Source organism: Heliangelus exortis, chromosome 1 (genome assembly GCF_036169615.1).
Source record: "Heliangelus exortis chromosome 1, bHelExo1.hap1, whole genome shotgun sequence".
NCBI lineage: Eukaryota > Metazoa > Chordata > Aves > Apodiformes > Trochilidae > Heliangelus > Heliangelus exortis.
In genome coordinates, this window is record NC_092422.1 from 57,198,245 (window position 1) to 57,219,404 (window position 21,160).

At 41.3% G+C, this 21,160-nt stretch overlaps 1 protein-coding gene across 3 annotated transcripts in view; it reads left to right on the forward strand.

The window, feature by feature from the left end:
- The window catches only part of COL4A2 (collagen type IV alpha 2 chain), a 147,476-nt gene that overhangs the window by 41,958 nt on the left and 84,358 nt on the right, over window positions 1–21,160 (forward strand). For all 3 annotated transcript variants that reach the window (XM_071743125.1, XM_071743109.1, XM_071743117.1), the window contains exon 4: window positions 3,632–3,712. In XM_071743125.1, coding sequence (XP_071599226.1) covers window positions 3,632–3,712 — 81 coding nt within the window. The remainder of the gene's footprint in view (window positions 1–3,631; window positions 3,713–21,160) is intronic.

The following is a 21,160-nucleotide window of genomic DNA, read 5'->3' on the forward strand; positions in this document are numbered from 1 at the left end:
AATGGAATTTGGGGTTGTCCAGAACATAAGCAAGACTTGGAATTGAAGGTTTTTCCAGCAGACAAGTGGAGCGTTGTGGGTGTTGATGCTTTTCCAGTTTGGTTGCACAGATGCTCGAATCTCATTCTGCAAAGTTTTCTCAATTGAACTGCATATTGAGTAAATCAGAAGATTCATCTCCTTGTTCTTAGACATGTGTCCATGTAAGCTAGTCACTTCCACCCCCCTGTACAGTTTGGAGAGAGCAGTGGACACTTTCTGGGAGAGGTGCAGCTGATCAGTGTCAGGATGGGGTGAATTGTGTCCTGTGATGGACTCTTCTCCTCACTGACCAAAAAGGCACCCATGTGAGATCAAGTCAACTGCATTTGGATTCACCACTGGTGTTATATTCCAAGAGATCTGTTATCCTCAGGTAATCAATACTTATGGCACTTTAAAACTATCTTGTCCACTGCTAAATTTTGAACTGAGCTTACTGCATTCTAATTATTGGCTGATACATTCCCATTTGATTTCGCTTCATCTCGGTTGTGTGCCCATGTGTATAATTGTTTTTGACAACACTTTATGAGGATTCTTAACAGATCTATTTCTTAAAATTAAAATCTTTTAAGCCACAATGTTTTATACTGTAGTTTACCAATAATATCTAATTAACAGAGTAATGATCCACCTTCAGGGTATTAAAAATGGTCATATATAAAAAGTAGAAAATGCTACAGGTGACTGAAAGTTCCCAGAGTCCTCCCACTACCAGTCAAAAAATAAAGAAGTGGAAATTAAGCAATGAGGAGAGGTCAAGTGTAATCCAGATGATCTTCAGAGGTCCCTTCCAACCCCTGACATTTTGTGATTCAGTGATATATCAAATGCTGGTCTCAAATGTTTTTCCATTATGTGTTCCCTACCTCTGGTGAATTCCTCCAGATTTTTTTCTTCATTATCTAAAGAATCTGTGTGCATAAAAGGACATAAAATGAGAAAATAATAATAATTAAAAAAAAAGCTTCCTAAAATTGTGGAAGAAAACAATTGTGTCCCTGCATTAGTTGTTGGTATTGTTACAGCATGCAAATTAAAATGTTGGATGGTACACAAACAATAGACCTTGAACTTCTTCCAGTTGAAATAAGTATTAGCAGCCTCCTTTAAAAAAAAAAAAAAAAAAAAAAAGTGCATAATTCTGGTTCATACTCCATTTTCTCCTTAGCAACAGTTTAACAAATTCAGAGCCACACTACTAATTAAGAAAGAAACAAACTTATTGTTCTCCTTGTTGTTTTCTCATTAGGCATAATTGAAAACTCACATGATAAAATTAACATATATGTCAGTCTGTTACTGTTAAGCCCAGATATACTATTATTTACAGCTCCAACCAAAACAATTCTCAAAAATTTCAGAGATGATTCTTATTGCTGGCTGCACTACCTACTACACTGCTCCTTAATGAGCATCATGCTCATATCTTGAGCATCCTGCTGAGGAATGTGTCTACACAGGCCATGCAACTGCATGGCATCCATAAAAATTAATAGAACTATTCTTAACTGAAAATTAAGGAATTGAGAAAGAAACTGTGATATGAAGAATACTGAGTCAGAGATGCACATTTAAACTGCAGATAGTTTAATAGGACCATCCAAACATTCACCTGAAAGATGGGCCAATATGAGCAAGCTGCTGGACTTTATAAAAATGTCTTGGATTATTATTTTCTCTAAACAAGAGCCCAAACATAAAGCAAAGTTCGTGATGTAGAGCACTGTTAACATCCATGAAATAATTTCCTGAATCAAACACCTGACCTTTAAATAGCCTGGGGCATGGTTTCAGTTCTGTGGACCTGTTTTGTCACTTTTAAAAGCCTATTTGTTTCATTAAATATGTGAATTAAGTAGAAAACTAAACCAAAAGTATTTTAGTATATGAAAATATATATGTTACAATACAGATACGAAGTTTAAGAACTTGTTTTGGGAACTTTGTATTGCTTCTTGTTAAAAGATTAAAAGCCTGTTGTACAAATATGACCAAAGGAGGACTTAGGCAATGCCTTGTACCTGCTCTCTACCTTTTATTCATGTGGACCCCAGGGAGGAATCCAAAGCCTGGAGCTGTGTTTTCAGGTTCTGAGCAGTCCAATGGTAGAAATGGATACATTTCTCAATGTGACCCAAAAACCCCAAGTGTTGAATAGGGATTTGCTTAGGTCTACGTGAGAAATGCTAAGCATGGCAGTGTTGGTCGTTCACTGTACTTTAGCTCCTTGAGTCAGCACTCAAGGCAGGAATGGCAGCATCACTGCCTTTTTTAGCAACATCATACAAGTTCAGAGTACCCAGCTTGTTTGGGGAGCTTGTTTATACCCCTCTCATCTCCCTTCCAAGAGATAACAGGCTCAAGCTATGAAGGGGGCAGGAAGGGTCTAGGGACATTTGCCCCTGCCACAGCACAATGAAGGATTTAGGGTTCTTCCAGCCAGGAGGGGAGCAAGTGACATGGGGCCTGGCTCTGTACCCTACTATTGGGCTGCATTGAGCTTTTATATAAGAAGCAGTGCATGTGAAAATGGGTGGCTGTGTGGAATGAGGGGCTCTGACTCCCAAGATATCCTTCCTCTAGCCACTAGACACTCGTCTTTCTCCCTTTTTCTTCTAGCTCTATTGATTATTTGCTGTGGGACAAACCAGGTTCATAAATAGTGACTAGAAATCCCTTCCTCTTTTCCCAGAATAACACCTAAGCTGTTGGGGCACTCCCAGGGGTTCAAAACCCTGGGCTTAGGTGGGCCTCAGGCTGTTCTTCACAGTATTCCTAATTATTAAGTTACAGTTATAAAAGTCACACCACAGCATGCACAGCATCTCTGCTGTTCAGGTTTCTGAGCAAGAGTGACTGTGGCTGATACATGTCATGCAGGCAGTGTGTGCTAGGGGTAATCTGAGCTGGCCTGCCTCTTCAATTCCACCCAAGGATTTCCATGGAGTATTGCATATTTTGTGATCCATATATTTGCAGTCCACTCCAAGGTAGTTCTGGACAGGCAGGAGAAATGTAACTGCAGCCATCTGTTTAATCTAGGTCTGACTTCTAGGTCACAGTGGTTGGTTGCTGGCAAGTTTTAGGTGCCTCCAGAATAAGCAACCATTAATGATAGGGCAGGAGTTTGGCTTGTGATTTTGAACATGATACCTATAGCTTCCTTTATAGCCACCCATAAATACTTTTAAATATATCAGCAATTTAGAGCATGCATAGAAGGATGTGCTGTATTGTGACCTAGGACTTAGTCCTGAAGAATCCAAGCAGCTGCACTTCTGTGATACGATATCTGTTGCATGTGTCAGAGAGATGTGTGAGATGGAGCTGCAATGTTTTGAAAATGTGGAAGGAAATTAATAGAATAGCATTATATTTCTTGATGCTGATCTGCAAGAACTGGAAAGCCACTCACAGGTTCTTCTAGCACAGATGAAGGAGATTTCAACTGGAAATCATTGATCTGATCCAGATCTTTGCTTGACCAAGTTCCCAGCAAGCATGCCAATCAAAGCTTATTGTGCTGTAACAGGTATTTTAGGTGATACCTTTTAACGATTCATTTTCTTTGTGTCCTGATTTGCAGGGTAAAAAGAGTTACACAGGACCATGTGGAGGAAGAGACTGCAGCGGAGGATGTCAGTGTTTCCCTGAAAAAGGAAGTCGTGTAAGTAACATTTTTTCATGTAAAATGTTCTTGATGGTACCAGTTCAACACTGCTTGCTATAGGTGGACTCGCATCAGACTGCTAAGAGTATTCAAAAGATTCTTCTTTTCCTGGAAAAAGTTATTGTTGTTTCATCTTACTTCCTTAACAACATCTAGATTGGAATAAATACTTTGATATGAAATACAGCAGATTCTTCTCTCAAAGATCAAGGCCAAGGGACCCGACAGCCATGATGAGCTTTTCAGATCAGAACTTTAGGGACACGGTGTGCTGGAGCATCACTGGATTGTGTGACAGTGCTAAATGAATGTGGATAAAATCACTCAGTAATGTTCTTGAAGTCTAACAAAATGGTATCTGATTAATAGATACACCGTGCCTGTGATTTCCATTAAAGCAGAAAAGATCCAGGCCTGGAAAACCTGAAATCCCAGCTGGAAGGGAACTGCTTGGGACTTCTGGCATTAGGTTGTTGCTGACACTCTCTTCTTTGTTTTGGGGAATAGTGCAGAATGAGGCAGAGGAAGGGAGAAAGGGTGGAGGGGATTAGCCACCTGCTGCAAAGAGCTCTGAGAAACAGGGCAGTTCCTATCCTGATGGCTTGGAGCCCTGGTTGGCAGGCTCCTGCAGCGTGGTTTTCTGCAGCTGAGACAGTGACTCAGCCTTTTCCATCCACCCATCTCTAAGAATAGGTCAGGCAAGAGATGTGACAGCAGGTCATATGCTCTTTCTGCTATCAGAAACCTCAAAAAATGTTTTAGTTCTATCTCCCTTCCACACAGTGGGCTGTCAGTTCCCATACCCATCACATTCCTCAAGCTTGACTCCACGTCTGAGCAGGGGAAGAGGTGACAGGAAACTCCCAGTGTAGGTGGGAGGCAAGGAACACTCTTGTTTACAGCAGTAGTCCTGATGTCTCTGTGGCAGTCAGATGATCCTGGTGTTACTATGCCATGAGTACTGTAATTGTTATACTACCATCCCATGACCATGATCTTCTTATGGTCTGCTTTCCATTACAATAAACCAATGGCAAATTAATGAAGCTGATGACAAACAAGCCCTCACCCAAGACACAGTTTTGGGTGAGACTCCCTCCATCTGTTATTGCCTTCCCCTCATCATCCAGCACATGAAATTGGGTGAGTGCCTCCTGACACTTCCCTCCAAGGATACTGAAATTTAAAAACTGATGCCTTATGAAATGGCTTCAAGTATGATATTCCTGTGTCTTTTTTCAGTGTCCTTTTTTTTTTTTTAGGTTTTAAATGCAAATCATGGATGTATTTGTCCCCCACTAAAAAGGGATTGGCAAGAAAATACCAACTTTTGTGATTGAAATATTTTTCACTTTCCTAGTTGACTGAATAACCCTTAATTTCAAGAAGCCATGTTTGGAAGAGGGAAGAGGTAGCTGAACAAAAGTAGTTGAATAGGTTAGAAAAGCTGAAAATGTTAAGTTACCAAAGTAGAAAGTCAGGCAGGTGCCATCAGTGAGAGGCTCCCTGTGAGTTGCTTAGTGTCAAGACTGGGAGTTAAGGGCAGGTTTTATGTACTCCCTCTCCATTCTCTTTTATTTGTCTCAGGGAACCAAGTAACCCCAGTAACTAATAACACTGGCTTCCCTTTGAATGTACACTGAAAAAGAGAGGAGAACATTGCAAAGCATGAATTATATTTTGCTAACGTGGATAATTGTGCAAGATGTGAAGGAGTATTGGGGAAAGTGAGCTAAATAATTTTGTAACACTTACAAAAATAATAGTTTAATGCTCTGAAATGATATACCTCCTTCTGAGTCAGCATACACTGCGTGTGTTTCGTGTCCACTGGTCTCTTTGGATGTCACAACCTCTATTAAACATCTGGTTTAAGGAACAGAATTGGCCTTTAGAGGCTAGTCAAGTCTGGCATAGCTTCTGGTCTCATGCTAATCCTCCACGGGAATATTTATTTTCCCAAAACCTCTGTAGATCTGGCATGACACACATTTCTGTGTGAGGTGACTCATTACATGCACAATAGACGTATTGCATGTTTGCACTTGTAAGAGTGCCTGGAACAGCCTGTCAGATCCTGCTCCTGAGTCCCTGTCTTGGGTGCAACAGAGCTGTCACTTGCAGGGCATCTGGAACTCAGGTGGGAACAGTGCTCCCGAGGGTCTGCAGGCATCCGTCAGTCTTGCCATCCCCTGAAAAGTCACCTGTGCCTGACAGGTCTCTCCAAACCAGGTGAACACAAACACTTTCTTTGTATTGCTGCTGCTGAATGCGTATCAGAAGCCGCTGAATGAAGTAAATTCATCAGAGTGGTAAATACAGCTGTGAACACCAGTAGAAAAGGTCTGAAGAAATGCCTACTTTTCATTTCTATGTGCTTCCTGCTTCTTTTTCTGCTATTGTTTCAGGTGCAATCTTAAGGCATAGGATTAAAATAAAGATCCTTCTCTTTATTTGTTGTCTTAATCCGATGATTTTGGTTTTTAAAAAAGTGTTCTCTACAAAATATGCCACTGATATCTCCTGGGGTCTCTGGCTTTGGTGATTTGTGCCAGGTCTCCACATGCATGGTATTCTGTCTACACTGCTTTTGTTTTGGGACTGGTAACATTAAACACAAAGGTACAAGAAAGTTGAATTATATTTCAAACAGGCAGTTTCTAGGGACTAAGTGCCACCTAGCACAAAATGGTGTGTGCACCTACCAGGTCTTCCAGGAGGAGGTGTATGGTTTTTGGGTTTTCTCCACTCTTTTTTAGCTTTGTTCAGCCCTGCACCTTTCCCTGGGTTCAGACACAGCTCAAGAAAATCCAGTGGGGAAAGGTAGATGAAAGAGCAGAAGCTTTATATTCTGGCTGTGCCAGGGCAACCTACAACCCCCTGCATCGTATAGAGCTGTTCATGGGAATGTGAGGACACCTGCAGAAGAAACTTTCTGCCTCATTCCCAGGAGGAAAACAGGTTGAGTTCAAACATTCAGAGAACCACAGGAATAATGCTGGTAACCACTTTTGCAATTCACAGCATACATCAGGATGTTGGTTGAAGAAGTTTCTTTAAAGGAATCTCTTTCTTGGGCCACAGGATCCCCTTGAAGTTCCCACCTACTGTCTTGCTTCTGAGTTCACAGCTTCAGAGGAAAAAATAAAGGGAACTTCTTGATACGCCAGGTTTTTTTCTAGTGTTTAATGATACACTACTCTTTGTTCTCCTTCACTGCAGCCTGGTTATTTTACTTTAAACCTAGGTGCCTGTCTACTGTTATCTTGATATGAATATCCGGTCTATAACTGTACCTCATTACTAATCAGGTACTTGGTGCTGGGGCTACAGGAGCCAAACCCAGGGACCAGCCTCACCCTCATCTCTCCTCACAGCTGGCAAAAAGCTCAGCCAAGTTCCAGCAAGAATTTAGGTTCCTGCAGGAGCATCCAAATCCACATGAAAAGAAACCACAATATAAGCCTTAGTGAAGGGCACAGGTTGAAAAAGGAGAGAAAAGACAAGACCTTGTCTTCTCCCTAAGATGAGCATCTTTTCATTGTCTCCCAAGACAGCTTCTCCTAAGTTGTTCTTTAAGACTTCTCCTAAGAAAACAGACTTCAGACTTAACTTCTCATTTTATCATGTGGAGAGCACACTATAAGGAGACCTGGGTGCCTGAATAAGGAAACAAGAAAAAGCAAGCCATGCTTGTGTATTTGATACTCTGTTTTGAATGACATGGAACCCCTGGAGTAAAGTGAAAAGAAAAAAAAAAGTGGAAAACCTTTTTTTTCTCTAGATTTTTATTACTGCTCCTAAATTTTTTTTGAGATTTATAGTTCTTTGCAAGCCATATACGGGGCAGAATGCAATATATGCACCTTTAAAATTTGTTAAACATTAATTCACTTATGTAGGAAATAATAACTCCTTTCAGTGCAATGGCCAACTGTTTGACCTATTGAAGTTTCTAATCAAGTCCACTTCATAAGCAACCTAGAAGGCTTTGTAGAAAGTGGAAGTGAATAGAAATCTTTTTGATCTTTTTGTAGAGTGAGAAAATGCACTGTATTGAAATCTCACTTTGTACTTTCTGTCTAAATCAAGGATCTAATAGTGCTTAAGCTGTTTTAGCCATTGTTTTTGCAAGGATCTGGGATAATGAGCACTGTGAAAAGACAGCTTCATGTTCCCCCATAAAGGCAAATTTTTGAGAATGACAAAACATTCCTTTTTAACCTAGGCTGACGTGAGAGTTCAGAGCAAGTCCTTCACAGATTTATTTTTTTTTACTAATGCAATGGCCAAGGTTAAGCTATTACCAGTTCACCTATAATCATTCCTGAATGCTTTTGGGTGCTATGCAGTCGTGAAATCTAGGGTCTGATCTTTACTTAAAAGCATTTCTCATGCATGTTTAAATCTTACATGGACTTGATCTAGTAGACATTTTTCTCCATAATTAAAAAAAAAAATCCCTCAACAAAATACAATATTCTAAAGTCAATATTCTAAAGTCACTTCCATTTTTATATCTAAGGGAAATGCTGTTAGTGTAATTCTTGAGTATCACAACTGACTCTCTTCTAAGCTAGTGTAATGTCAGTAGGTCCTCTGTAACTCTTGGAGAGTGTAAATTGATATGTTTCCTTAAATCTGGTATTTTATTCTTGTATTAAAAAATAAGAGCATCAGAAGTGTCTTCTCAAATTAAATCAGTAATTAATTCATCTATCGCACCACTCTGTCCCCAGCAGTGGCAGTAGGAGATACTGCATATCGGGAGCACTGAGTTCTGACAGCATTCTGAAGTCCATTTCCCTTGTTCCCAAGATGACCCTATTTATACTGTTCTATCGGTATCCCTGTCTCTCCCTGAATTTTGTCTAATCCTATTTTCAAGATGCTGTTATTGTGTGTCTTCAGAACTTACAGTGGCACCAAGATTTCCTACTTAAATGATACAAAATTACTGTCCGACCTGTTCTAAGCCAATCTCCCTTTGGTTTCATCAGGTACACCCTATTTTTAGCACTTTGTGAAGGAGCAGTTCTGCATTTGTTTACTCGCTGCTTCCCTAATTTTGTAAACTTCAGTCATTTTCCCTCTCAGCTTTCTCCTGTCCAAAGCAAAGAGATGCAGCCTTTTTAGGTTCCCTTTGGAAAGCAAAACTCCAACTCTTTGTCCCTTTATTCTTCTCTTGCTTCTGTGAGAGACCAAAACTACAAATCACACAGTATTGTGGGTGCATCAAGGTCTTAGAAGCAAAGTGACACCCTCTGTTTTCTTCTCAAAACCATTCCTAATGCCCCTCAACACTAAACCTGTCTGCTCACCCAGTTCATTGGGGTCCTTCTGAGGGTAGGAAGACTCCAGAATGGGTCCTGGATAGGCTGGATTGGTGGGCCAAGGTCTATTTATGAAGTTTAACAAGGTCAAGTGTAGGTTTGTACCATGCAGAGCTACAGACTTGGGGAAGAGTGTCTCCATTTTGACATATGACCATCAAGCCTTATTATTCTTTTCTTCTTATTCTTTTCTCCCTCTCATTTAACAGCCTCCAGTCCATAAAAGCACTTCTCTTCCAATTCCATGGGATTTATTTTAAAAATCTTTGGAGAAGTATTTTGTCAAAAACATTTTGAAAATCCAACTATATTATAGTCACTAGGGCATGCTTTACAATGCTTATTCTTTTGCATAGCTACTATAACCTTTAAGGGTAGACTACTGCCTGGCCAAGCAGAAAAGGCAGACAAAATGGCCCACAGGGCCACAGGGTCTCCTCTTGAGCCACTTTTCCACGTGGGACCTTGGCTGGCAGCAGCCCACCAGTGCAGTGGCAGTTGGTAATGATGGATTATGCACCCTGGCCAGCAGTTCTGTATTTTCATGCTTGAGTTCCCTCAGAAGTCCTAGCTGAATTTCACCCACTGCTGGTCACTTATTAAGCCCATCTTATATATTTTATCTACTGCTTCCTTTATATTTACCTGAAATTAATCTGGCTCAAGTAATAGCTTGGATGTGGGACCTTCTCAAACCCCTTCAGTAAAGACACATGGAAAGAAGTCACTAAGTTTCTCTGCTATGGCCTTATTCTCAAGTGCCCCTTATAAGCCTTTGGCATCGTGTAATACTGCTATTTCCTTTGGTGGCTTCTTGCTTTTCTTTAAACAACTTTTTACTGTCAGCTTGACGATCTTCTGCAAAGTAGTTGCATTGTTTTTTAGGCATCCTAGTTGTTCTTGATCTGTTTTTTTTAATGGGCTTTCTTGTTCATTTCAGCAATTTTTCAAATGCTGACCCTTTTCCCTGCAATAGCCTCCTTAGTTTGTTTTATGGGCTATGCAGGGGCTTTACTGAACTGTTTTACTTTCTTTTTGATATGCGACACATGGTTTCCCAGGGCTTCTAATAAAGTGTTTTTTGAAAAGCCTCCAGGTTGCTTTAGGCTTCTTGCCTTTTTGACTGCTTTTTTAGGGTTTTTTTCCTATTTTTGTGATTTTTATTTATTTCCCCTTCTTGAAATTGGATATCTATGTGATGTATTCATTTGGCTAACTCCATCCCACTACAGCATTAAGTTTAGTTATATTGTGAAGCTCTTACAGAGCAGTTCTCTCCCTGGTACCTCTTGAAGCAGGACTGCTGCAGCATGCAAGACTAAACCCAGAGCAGGGCTTACCATGGCTTACCATGCTAAGAACAGGTCAAGTGCTATGTCCAAAAATTTTATTTCCTTACCTCATCTGGATGAGTTGTTGTGCCTGACAGTATGTTGGTAGCTGGAATTTGCCTGTATTTCTACCTGACTTTATTTTGCAGCTTTTCTAATTTCACCAAGTATTTCATGATCAGTGTTTGGCTTTCTTTGCATTCAGCAGGCCTTTCAGTCCTATCAGCTGTTTCAAATCCAGCTATCTGTGTCAAATAAGTAAACTTCTCAGCAGCATCATCTGATTTGTCCTCTCTCGGAAGATTCATTCTGCTCCAGGAGCATCCTCCTGCCAAATGGACAGAATATATATATTACAATGAGCTGGAGGTTAGAGTTTGTCAGAGATCTGATCCCTCATTCCAAGCTGCTTATCTACCTTCCCACAGACTGACAATCTCTGTATACACATTTAGTCAACATCAGTTTGTTTTGGTTTTTTTTTTATGGGGACCATGGGAGGGCAGCCACAGCAGAAATGGGAGTGGTCCACTACATCCTGGCAAGCCTTGCCTGTGGACCTGTTTCTGTCTAGCTCAGACATTCTTGTTTATAGAGAAAAAATCCAGGACTTCTGCTAGAACCAGGGGTTGCACATACAAAACCTGCTTCCTCATGTTAAGCTATGTAGCAACAAGGAAAATCTGCCCTCACTGAGTACATGGGAGTCGTGGGAAGAAGGAAGAAGGAAAGCTGACCTAGGCCTCTGCATACAGGCTGGTGCAAGCTCCTCAGTTGTGCAAACTCCTCCATTGTAAGGGTCAAGGAACCACCTTGCCAGTTCATGCACCCTTCAGACATCTCCAGAAAGTCATTTAGCAAACACCCAAACACGAACCCCCCATGGAAAAAAAAGCCCCACTGATCACACATGCCAAAAATCCACAAAGCTTGCATGCCTTGCAGTGGCCTGCCCTTGCTTGTCTCTCTTTTTGTTCCCCAGACAGAAAAGGTTTGAAAAATGTCCTATTTGTGCTTGAAGTGAATTCACTCACTTTGGGAGTGAATTTGATCACATGTCTTCAAAAACGCTGTCAGATGCTGCATTAGAACGGATAGAAATTACCACAAAAAGATGCTTGAAAATTTTATAATGTTTCGTAGGCCAAGGTTAAGTCTCTGAAACTTCCAGGAAGCAGAGCTGCTCTCTGAGGGAAATTATTTAAGGAAGGTATTTAAAATGGCAGCAGATTTAAATGCAAAATGCAAAATACAGTGCTAATAAGCTTCATTATATATAGACAAGAAGGCATCTTTCATTATTTCAATATTGTAATCAAGTCTGGTAGGGTACACTGAGTTTTAATCTTTTAGTGGAGAGCAGCTTACTGATGACTACAAAAGACAGGCAAAGGAGAGTGTTGCCATCAAAAAGTGCTTAACAGTGTGAAGCTAAATTCTGCTTTTGAACACAATAACACCTACACATTTGAGGGTACAGTTTCAAATGCATGCTTTTGTTTATGTTTATACCTTCAAAACATAAATCCCTAAAAACTTCACATTGTTCCATAGGCATCAAAATCTTGTGCTTAAGGCTTAATTGCATGAACTGTGCAGCAGATAGGGCCAGAATCTCCAGAGCTAGCTACTGGTGGCAGACAGGGTACAGGTTTGCTTGATAGAACTTTAACTTGAGTCAGTCTGAAACTTGATGCCTCGTTTATGACCTAATGTTTTACTTAGTGAAAACTGCTTAACCTGGGCTACAGTGACAATCAATCAACTCTGCAGCTAGGTACTCATGTTGGCTGCTAATTGCTGTTCTTTAGTACATTTGTCCTGCCATTTTTTTGAGTGAAATATGCATGTTTCTTTTTTTCTTTTTTTTTTTTTTTAGCTCTGTTTATACATGTTTAATCAACATCAGAGATCTCTTTGACCTTTGCTCTCATGAGCAAACAGCAGTGTATCCTCCTTCCATATATGCATTCTACACAAAATCTGAGATTGAGATTTGGGAACAGTCAGGGAAAAGTTTTCCTAAGAACTCATTTCTACAAAAAATGAAAAAGATACAAGAAAAAGCAGGGTGTTTTGTTTTGATCCATGTCTGAACACAACTAAATTTCCACACCAAAATAAAATTTTCATTTATCAGTGTTCAGAACGTTTAAAAGATAAAATAAACTCAAATGGGGTCTTCCTTCCGAGTCAAAAAAAAAATAAAATGCACATTGACCAAAACTGATTTTCTTCCTCCTTTTTATTCTTTTGTTCTTTTGTGGAATGTCTCTATGAAACTTTTATTCCATAAGTGAACTTTTTAATTGTATATGTTTGTAATCCGAAGGACTACAGTAATGTTAAGTCCATCCAAGCTAACAAATTGCACTCCCTGTCTTTTGCTTCAGCCATGAAAGCAGAATTCCTCTAAAATCTTTTCAAATCAACAGTACAGGAGAAAAGGAATGATACTTGACCGACAAGTAGTCAAAAGTACACATCCACGTTTTTACTTCCATTTTTGACTTCATCTCTAAAGCACAGTGACCTAAGCATCTATATCTGTGTAGATACTTCTTCTATGAGCTTGTCTCAAAAGCCTTTGCAATCTCAGCTGGTGTGACAAGAGAACAATTCAAATGTTGGCCAAAGCTCAAGAATTAGTGTAATTAATCAAAATGAATACCAAGGCTGTAGTTTAAACAAAATTATGGCAGAAGCAAATGTGATGAATTAACTCTATTTGTAATGCAGATTCCCCTCCTGGGTTTGAAATGACACCAATTTGATGCCTTTTGCATTAGCTATGTATTCCATTGATTTATGGGCTTGTTACACTCAGATAAGAAAATAAATCTTCAGCAGTCTGCTAATAAATTGAAAAGGTATTTCACTGGTATTTTAGGAATCTCTTTTGAGGGCAGCATTTTTAAAAGTGTATTTGGCCATCTGCATATCACAAATTGAGATGGAGAAGAAAAGCGAGACGAAGTATAGTAAGGAATTGAGAACCATCTTATAGCAGAAGATAAACAAAACTTAACTAGAAAATTGAACTATAGTGGAGAAGTAATAGAAAGGTAACTTTTAAAAAGGCAGCTGTCTTTTGGAAACTATTGGATAGAGAACATTGGTCACAATAGCTGTCACTGGTTGAAAAGCTCTTAGGATCTAACTCACAAACGTTTAAAAAATATTATCAATTAAAAAAATATTACCAGTCAATTTCATTACTGTCCTCTATAATCTTTTCTCTCATTCTGCTCAATACTGTCTGTACAGTGCACAGTACATTCTCATGTATCTGATATTTTTGTTTGGTTTTCACATATGAATTGCACTTCATTACAGAAATAAAATGCACTGTTAGGGTTGTTCTAGGTCAGATATACTGTCTGTTTGATTAGACATTCAGTCTTTGACTTCGGACAGTCAGACCATGCAATTGCTGCACAAAAATATTCTTTGTGCTTTTGGCCAAGTTTTGCGATTTCTGCTTTCTGTGAGCAGGAATCTGAAGGACATGGAGTGGTGGGTGATAACCATGCTCTGTAACCAGGCCACTCACACAGGCACCCAGGGGGTATAATCCAGGTCATCTTTTCGTGTTCAAGTGACACTCCAGAGAGCATAGATGGTTTCTCATGACATTCATCCAAGGCTTTAAAATTTTCTCAAATGGTGCTTGTTTCTATTTTCTGTATTTTTGTCACATGGGAGCAAGTAACATTGACCCATTTTCCTTTCGTCTGCTTTGGTAAGTACCAAACTATTAGTGGAATCCTTTGAGTCTGACCTGGAGAGACCAGGAATGTGGGAATGGGCAGGCTGTCATCACAAACAGAATCTGCCGAGGCAGAACGAGCCAGTTCTCAGCATTTTCTTATTGACACTTAAGATAATAAATGTTCTTTATTTGATTCAGTTTGTATGTAGGGTTTCCAAATACTTATAAGTGTCTTTGCATAATGAATGGGGATGTTGAAGTATATCTAAAAGTGCTTCCATTACATCGATACAATAAAGGATGAGAAGTGTTAAAATGTCTTTCAATTAGATATTCATTTTAGGAGCGTGAAGACAGAAGATCTTGGAAGACAGAAGTCTGTGTTTTAGGCATGGACAACAGCTTTAGACAATGAATAAGCTGCAAGCCCAAAGAAACCAATCAGCCATGCATTTTTTTCTCCCACAGACTAAAATTATTTTTGTATGAAAAGATTATATCAGTCAGATTCCTTTCTGTCTAGTACTATCATAAATGCCCAGTGAAGGAAACTCTTTGGTTTCTTTTTGTGTGTTTTGTGGTGGTTTTTTTTTTTTTAGCATGGGTCACAGCTCTTTGATGAAATTGTGTGTCTAATTATTGCTGATTTTATTAGTTAGCAAGACTGTTTTTTACAAATACAGTATCACTGGTTAAAGAGATATTATCAAGCCTTATAATTTGTTTAAAAGTGGCTTTATTTGGCCCCAAGGTTGCTGGCAAAGCATAGTATCAATGTAAGAGCAAAAATGAAAGTTCTTGTGCTTGCTGTTCTCCTCAGTACACATAGTGCTTGACTCCATTCAGGGTACAGCAGCCAATACACTCTTTCTGTCCAGTCTAATAAAGACTTGGATATGTCCTTATAGAGTATGCATTATTGTCTTCTGATCCAAATACTTCTTTTTTTCCCCTATAAACCACTTCCTGCTTTTGGTTGTTTCTCAGTTTCTAGATCCTCTCCTTCTGTTATTTTTTATGACCTTTCTGTCATCTTCTCCCAAGCACGCAGTATCTTTACCTTTTTGCATTAAAGTCTTCCCATAAGGGACTTGCCTTCTTGGTAGCCTGGAAGAGGAATGAGAATTCAGTTCCGTGGGATGAACACAGGGTGCTGTGGTCTTCATGGCTCACTGTGTTTGGCTGTGTTAGGACATAAGCTCCTCGAGGCAGGAGCTGTTTGCATGTGGTTCTTTGTAGAGTATGAAGAATATTCCCAGCACGTCCATGTTAATGGCAGAAGTAGCAGCACACAGAGGGTCATGGTGACAGCTTCTCTCCATGGGACTGGGACTCCTGTAGCACAGGGTCCAAAGGCACCACACCACACTGTGGGTGTCAGACCCATATACCTTCATTGTCCCAGGATTTAAGCGGGGCATGCACTGGCATTCAGGCTTATGGATAGAATATATTTATTTTCCACAGGACTCTCTTCAGTTCAAATATGACTGTGCTGCTACTGCAGAGGATGCCTTAATACCATGAGACTAACTCCCTTTCCATCACAGAGCGCTGTGCAGTGTAACACCATCTTGCATCCTATTCCACAGCTTTTATTTAACTTTATTTATATTAACTAGAGACTTTGCACAGTGGCAGAGATTGTAATGACCATTCTGTCACCATCAGTGTGCCCTGCAGGTGAGACAGGCTAAATTGCACAGTCCCAGCCTTGTCCTTCTTCAGTCTCTCCACACAGCTGCAGGATAGGGAAAGGGTGGAATCCCCTTCTGTGACAAGGGACAGCTTCTAATGCTGTCCCTTCCAGTCCCTCCACCTTAGCCCTTGCCATTAGAGCAGAGCCAGAGGTAAAAATGCAGGCTGAGGACAGATCCATTTGGTCTTTTTTGTTGTCATGGATCTTTGCAAGCCAAACTGCAGAGTCAGCATTTTACTAGCTCATACCTGGTGCTGTCAGTGAGGTCTTGACTTTTCTGAATGGCTGCAGGCATAAAACTGCTGAGGATTGCCTGAGGCACAGCTCCCCTTGCAGGTCCTCTTGCTCCCTCTCAGCTGGTTTCTTTCTTTCAAACAAGCAGTTGCAGAGTTGGTTTTGCTAAATGACATAAGGTTATAATAAATCAAGTGAGAAGATTTGTGCTGTGCTTCCTACTGTATGGGAGAGGTCCATATGGTTTAATGATTTCCTCTGTATGTCAAATATATGTGTATAAAATCTCTGAAGTCATGTGTAACTGCCAAGATCCTATAGTGTGGTCTGAAACATCCATGCAGCAAACTCTTAAATACAGCAGATGTGCTATGAAATATAAATGTAAAATGGAAGAAGTCACTTTATCCAATTAAATAACAGTGTTAAAATTAGAGAAGTCAATGGAGAGATGTAGAGAAGACCACAAGTCCTCAGGTGTCACTGATAATGAACTGGGAGCTTAAGCCCAGGTGTGCCCACTAATTAGGGCCTGCCCCAGCCGGAAATGGGTGGGGCTGAAGGGGAAGGTAAAAGGGCATGCTCCCAGAAGCAGAGGGAGTCAGAAGCAGATGAAGATGCCTGAGGAGAGGAACAGCAGGAAAGAGCTCCCGGAGAAGAACCGAGTCCCCGAAAGAAAGAAGGCTCGCCGCAACATCTGGTGGAGAATGCGGGCAACAACAGCAAGCCGTAAATGCTGAGGTAAAAAAGAAGCTCTACACGACCACGTTGGTGCGGGAAGCTCTACAAAGCCTGGCTTAAATGCGAAAGGCGATAAAAAGAGCTTCGAAATACGCAACCACGTCAGATGGAGACACCACAGTGGTGCGGGACGCTCTAAGAAAAAGAGCTCCAAAAACGCAACCACGGGAACAAGCTCCACGAGGCCTAGCTTAAATGCGGAAGGCGGTGTGTAGAAGCTCAAAAATAGAAGCCCAGCACGGCAAGATACAACAGCCCGGTATGGCGAGCCAGCCAGGAGAGAAGAATGAGGCTCGAAAGGCGCAGCAGTTTGGCGCGTGGAACTCAAGCCCGAGGAATGCTGAAGCCGAAGCGGAGCTCTGAGCGCGCATCAAGTCAGTGCGGGCCCTGAAACGGAGTCTCCCAGGGACACGCGATAACGCGGTCCTGAAACGGAGCCTCCCAGGGACACACAACGCGGTCCTGAAATGGAGCCCCCAGGGACACGCGATAGTGCAGTCCTGAAAACGGGGCCCTAGGGACACGCGATAAGACTGGTGCGCTGAATGCTCGGAGAAGTCTCTGCATGGCCAGGCATTCCGAGGTGGCGAGTACCAGCAAAAGCTGAGCTGGTGCTTATGAGACCTCATCTCCTGCTGATAATAAAGACCAAAGCAAAAAGGCCGGTAAGAGCCTGAACTTTCCCTCCATTAAGGCTAAGAAAAAAAAAAAAAAAATATTTATTAAATGTCTATCCGGTGCCCCCTCGATGCTCTTAGCTGAGTGTCCCGTGGGGCCCGAGGCGTTTATTTTGAGAAATGTTTGTTGAAAAATGATGAAAATAATTAAATGTTTATCCGGTGCCCCCTCGATGCTCTTAGTTGAGTGCCCTGCGGGGCCCGAAGCATTTACTTTAAATGAATTATGTCTGAATGAAATGTTTTAAAAATGAATTGTAAATTATTGTAAATGTATAATGAAAAATAATGAAAATGTTAAGGCCTATTGAAAAAAAAGAGGTTTATTTTTTTTTTTCAACAAACAACAAAAAAGGGGGGAAATGTAGAGAAGACCACAAGTCCTCAGGTGTCACTGATAATGAACTGGGAGCTTAAGCCCAGGTGTGCCCACTAATTAGGGCCTGCCCCAGCCGGAAATGGGTGGGGCTGAAGGGGAAGGTAAAAGGGCATGCTCCCAGAAGCAGAGGGAGTCAGAAGCAGATGAAGATGCCTGAGGAGAGGAACAGCAGGAAAGAGCTCCCGGAGAAGAACCGAGTCCCCGAAAGAAAGAAGGCTCGCCGCAACAGAGAGAGCCAGAGCTCAACAGGACAGAGAAGGGGGAAAGGACCAGAAGGCTTTCTCAAGCGGGGATCAAGTTTTGTCAACAAAGGGGATAGGAGAAAACCACTGTGCCCCCCAGAAGGAGAGGAAGTATTTCTCAGAAAACCACTTGGTGAATTGTAAATGCATCCTAAAATACACCAGCTTCTAATAGCAGACCTTTGGCCAACATAGAAAATACTGCTTTAAAAAATCATCTGTTCTTGTTCCTGCAGGCTGAGGAGGCTAAGCAGGCCATGTAGACCTGGAGACCCAAGGCCATTGGGCCTCTGTGCAGAGTGAGCAGCAGGATGCCACCAGTCCCCAGTGCTTCCTTCTGTCCCCAGTAGGTAGCACTGGTACTGGAGAGCAGCAACCTCTCTTGCCTCCCTCTCCTTTTTGTTTTTTAATCTTGGTCCCCACATACTGCCTGGCATAGCTCATCCAGGATGGGAAGTGTCAGGATTTTCTCTGGACAGAAAGAGGAGGGGGAAAGGAGACGTGATGGTCGTGCCCAGGACAGGACCTAACACTTGCTGCTCCATGGCCATTGGAGGCACAGCTCTCCTTCCTCCTCTGGCCTCAGCACTGCCATGGTTGGCATCTCAGCAAGGAGCTGCTGACTCCAGCACCTTTAGAGATATTTCCTCAGGGTCTGGGAGTTGTGTAGTGGCATATTTTCTATCTAGCTTAACGACTCGAGCATCTCTCAGAAGGGCAATGGTATGTGTTGGAGTGATGTTGTTAAAGCCACAGGGCACCTCTGTGAGATCAAGCACTTCCCGGGCCTGTTCTGCAGTGGTAACCTCAGCCAAGTGTGCTAAAGAACGGGCTTGCTTCTCCAGCCCCCTGAGTTGCCATCCTCCCATGTCATGCTTCAAAGCCACCTGAGCTTTTCCAGATGCATGGAAGTGGAGAACTGGTCTGTTGGGTTTAGTCCAAATACGTGGCTGCCACCAAAGAAGAAGGGGTTGCTCCATCAGGAAGCACTCACGGGCAGGTGCTGGCAGACCACCCCTGTGGGCAGCAACAGAAAGCAGCTGCAATGCTTCCCCAAGCACTGCCAGCTTAGCAAGACACTTCAGCCCATGCCCTACCATGGTACATGGCACGCAGAACAAGAAATGTGCAGAGGGGTGGGGGTCCTCCTCCATCAGGGGAAGAAGACTCTTCCTGTCCCCTTGCATCTCTCTCCTCAGTATGTCCAATTCTTGCTGGAGGGACACACCACTCTGCCTCCGCAGGAACACTCTCCCCTCTTGTAAAGTACCTGTATAGCCATTAAAGACAGTAATAGTTTAGTAAGTAAGAGTTTCTGATAGTTCATTGTCATTTATCCTTTATCAGTCATGTATACATTTAATCATCAAAAATTGTCTAAGTAATTTCAACGTGTCCTGCCTGACAGTTTGTCCTCTCATGTTTACCAGAACTAAGTAAACACTAAATGCCATTCTCAGCAAGTACACTTTAAAAAGTCTATTTTTTTTTTCACCAACACTCTGGTATGAATATACACATCATCTTGTCTGCTGAGGATGTTGGGCTCACTGCATTTACACAGCTGCAGTATGGGTTGCTGCTGTAAGGATTTTAATTCTCTCTCTATTCTTAGTCCTAGGCAGAGAACTATCCTGATTTCTATATGTTGTGTAGTTTAAATGACTTAAAAGATGTTTTGTGTGTTGTAAAGCAGAACATTGACTGGCTGAATAAACCCCCATGCAATAAGGTGTAATTTTAAAGCTAAATATGTTCCTGCCTCTGTGTATTAAATTACTGAGAATCACAGAATCAGCCAGGTTGGAAAGGACCTCTGAGATCATCGAGTCCAACCCTTGATCCACTGCCACTGTGGTTACCAGACCATGGCACTGAGTGCCACATCCAGTCTCTCCTTGAAAACTTCCAGGAATAGAGAATCTGCCACCTCCCTGGGCAGCCCATTCCAATGCCTGATCAGTCAGGAGTCCTTTTAATTTTTCTGGGATAAACATACTTCTCTGCCATATATTTACAGTTGCTGGAACCCTCTTGCAACCACTCATGAATCTTTTGCTTCAAGAGGAGATCTTTGATGTAGAAATTTTTTTTACTGTAAAATATCTTTCATATTCCTAACTCTCTGATTAACATTCTGTTGAAGATCTCAGGAAGTGGATGCAGTTGGAGGCTACAAAGCTGTCATATATGCCTAATGGAGTACAATTTCCTTTTCAATTTAGTTAAAAGCATTCACATAATGAAATCAGGTACCTAGTATTAAATTATAATTGTTCATCTATTGCTGCACTTTTTGTATTTAAACATCTACCACAGGTTCAAGAAAGCAAATTGGTCACCTTGTGTTTGGTCAAGTATTATCGTGTATTCTTATAATTAATTGAAATATAAGTCAAACTTAAGCTCACCCCTTAAAAATATCCATTTAGTTCAAGTAAGAATTTCATCAAAATTCACTCAGTAGGAACACAAGTCAGTCCTATGGTCCTATAACATCTATGAATTAACCAGCCTCTTGAAGTGAGTGTGTGATACCCTTCGTGCACATGTTGCAAATGAGTCCCTTTAGCTGCAGGCACATAGAAGAAGTTGTCAGAGATATCCCACCTCAGCTGTGCACTGCCAAATAGACAGCAGCAATTTCTACCAGACACAATTTAGTTGAAGCCCTGCAAGAAGAGTATTTCTGGTTTGATCTTTTCTTACCGTGGTTGCTGGTCTGATTAGCTCTCAGAAGTGAAATTTGGTGGGAAATAAAGTTTGGCTTTTTAACAGCTAGCTAAGCATCAAGGAATTCACAAGTGGTGTAATGCATGTTTCGTAAGAAAGCTGAAACATCGCAGGCAGATTTTGTTGTGTTTGACAAGGGGAAGACCCAGGTGTTTTAAATCAAAGCTACAAAAGACATTCCAGAGGGTCCAGGGGGGGGAATGCTTAAGCTTCCAGCTTACCCTTCTGTGAGAACCTTTCAGTTTCTTGTAATGAAAATAGGAAATAGCCGTCTTTGCTTAAATTTGACTTTCAGGGGAGAATGGAGATAAAACCATCTTGGAGATATTAATCTACTACTCTCCAAAGCCAAAGAGCGTCAAGC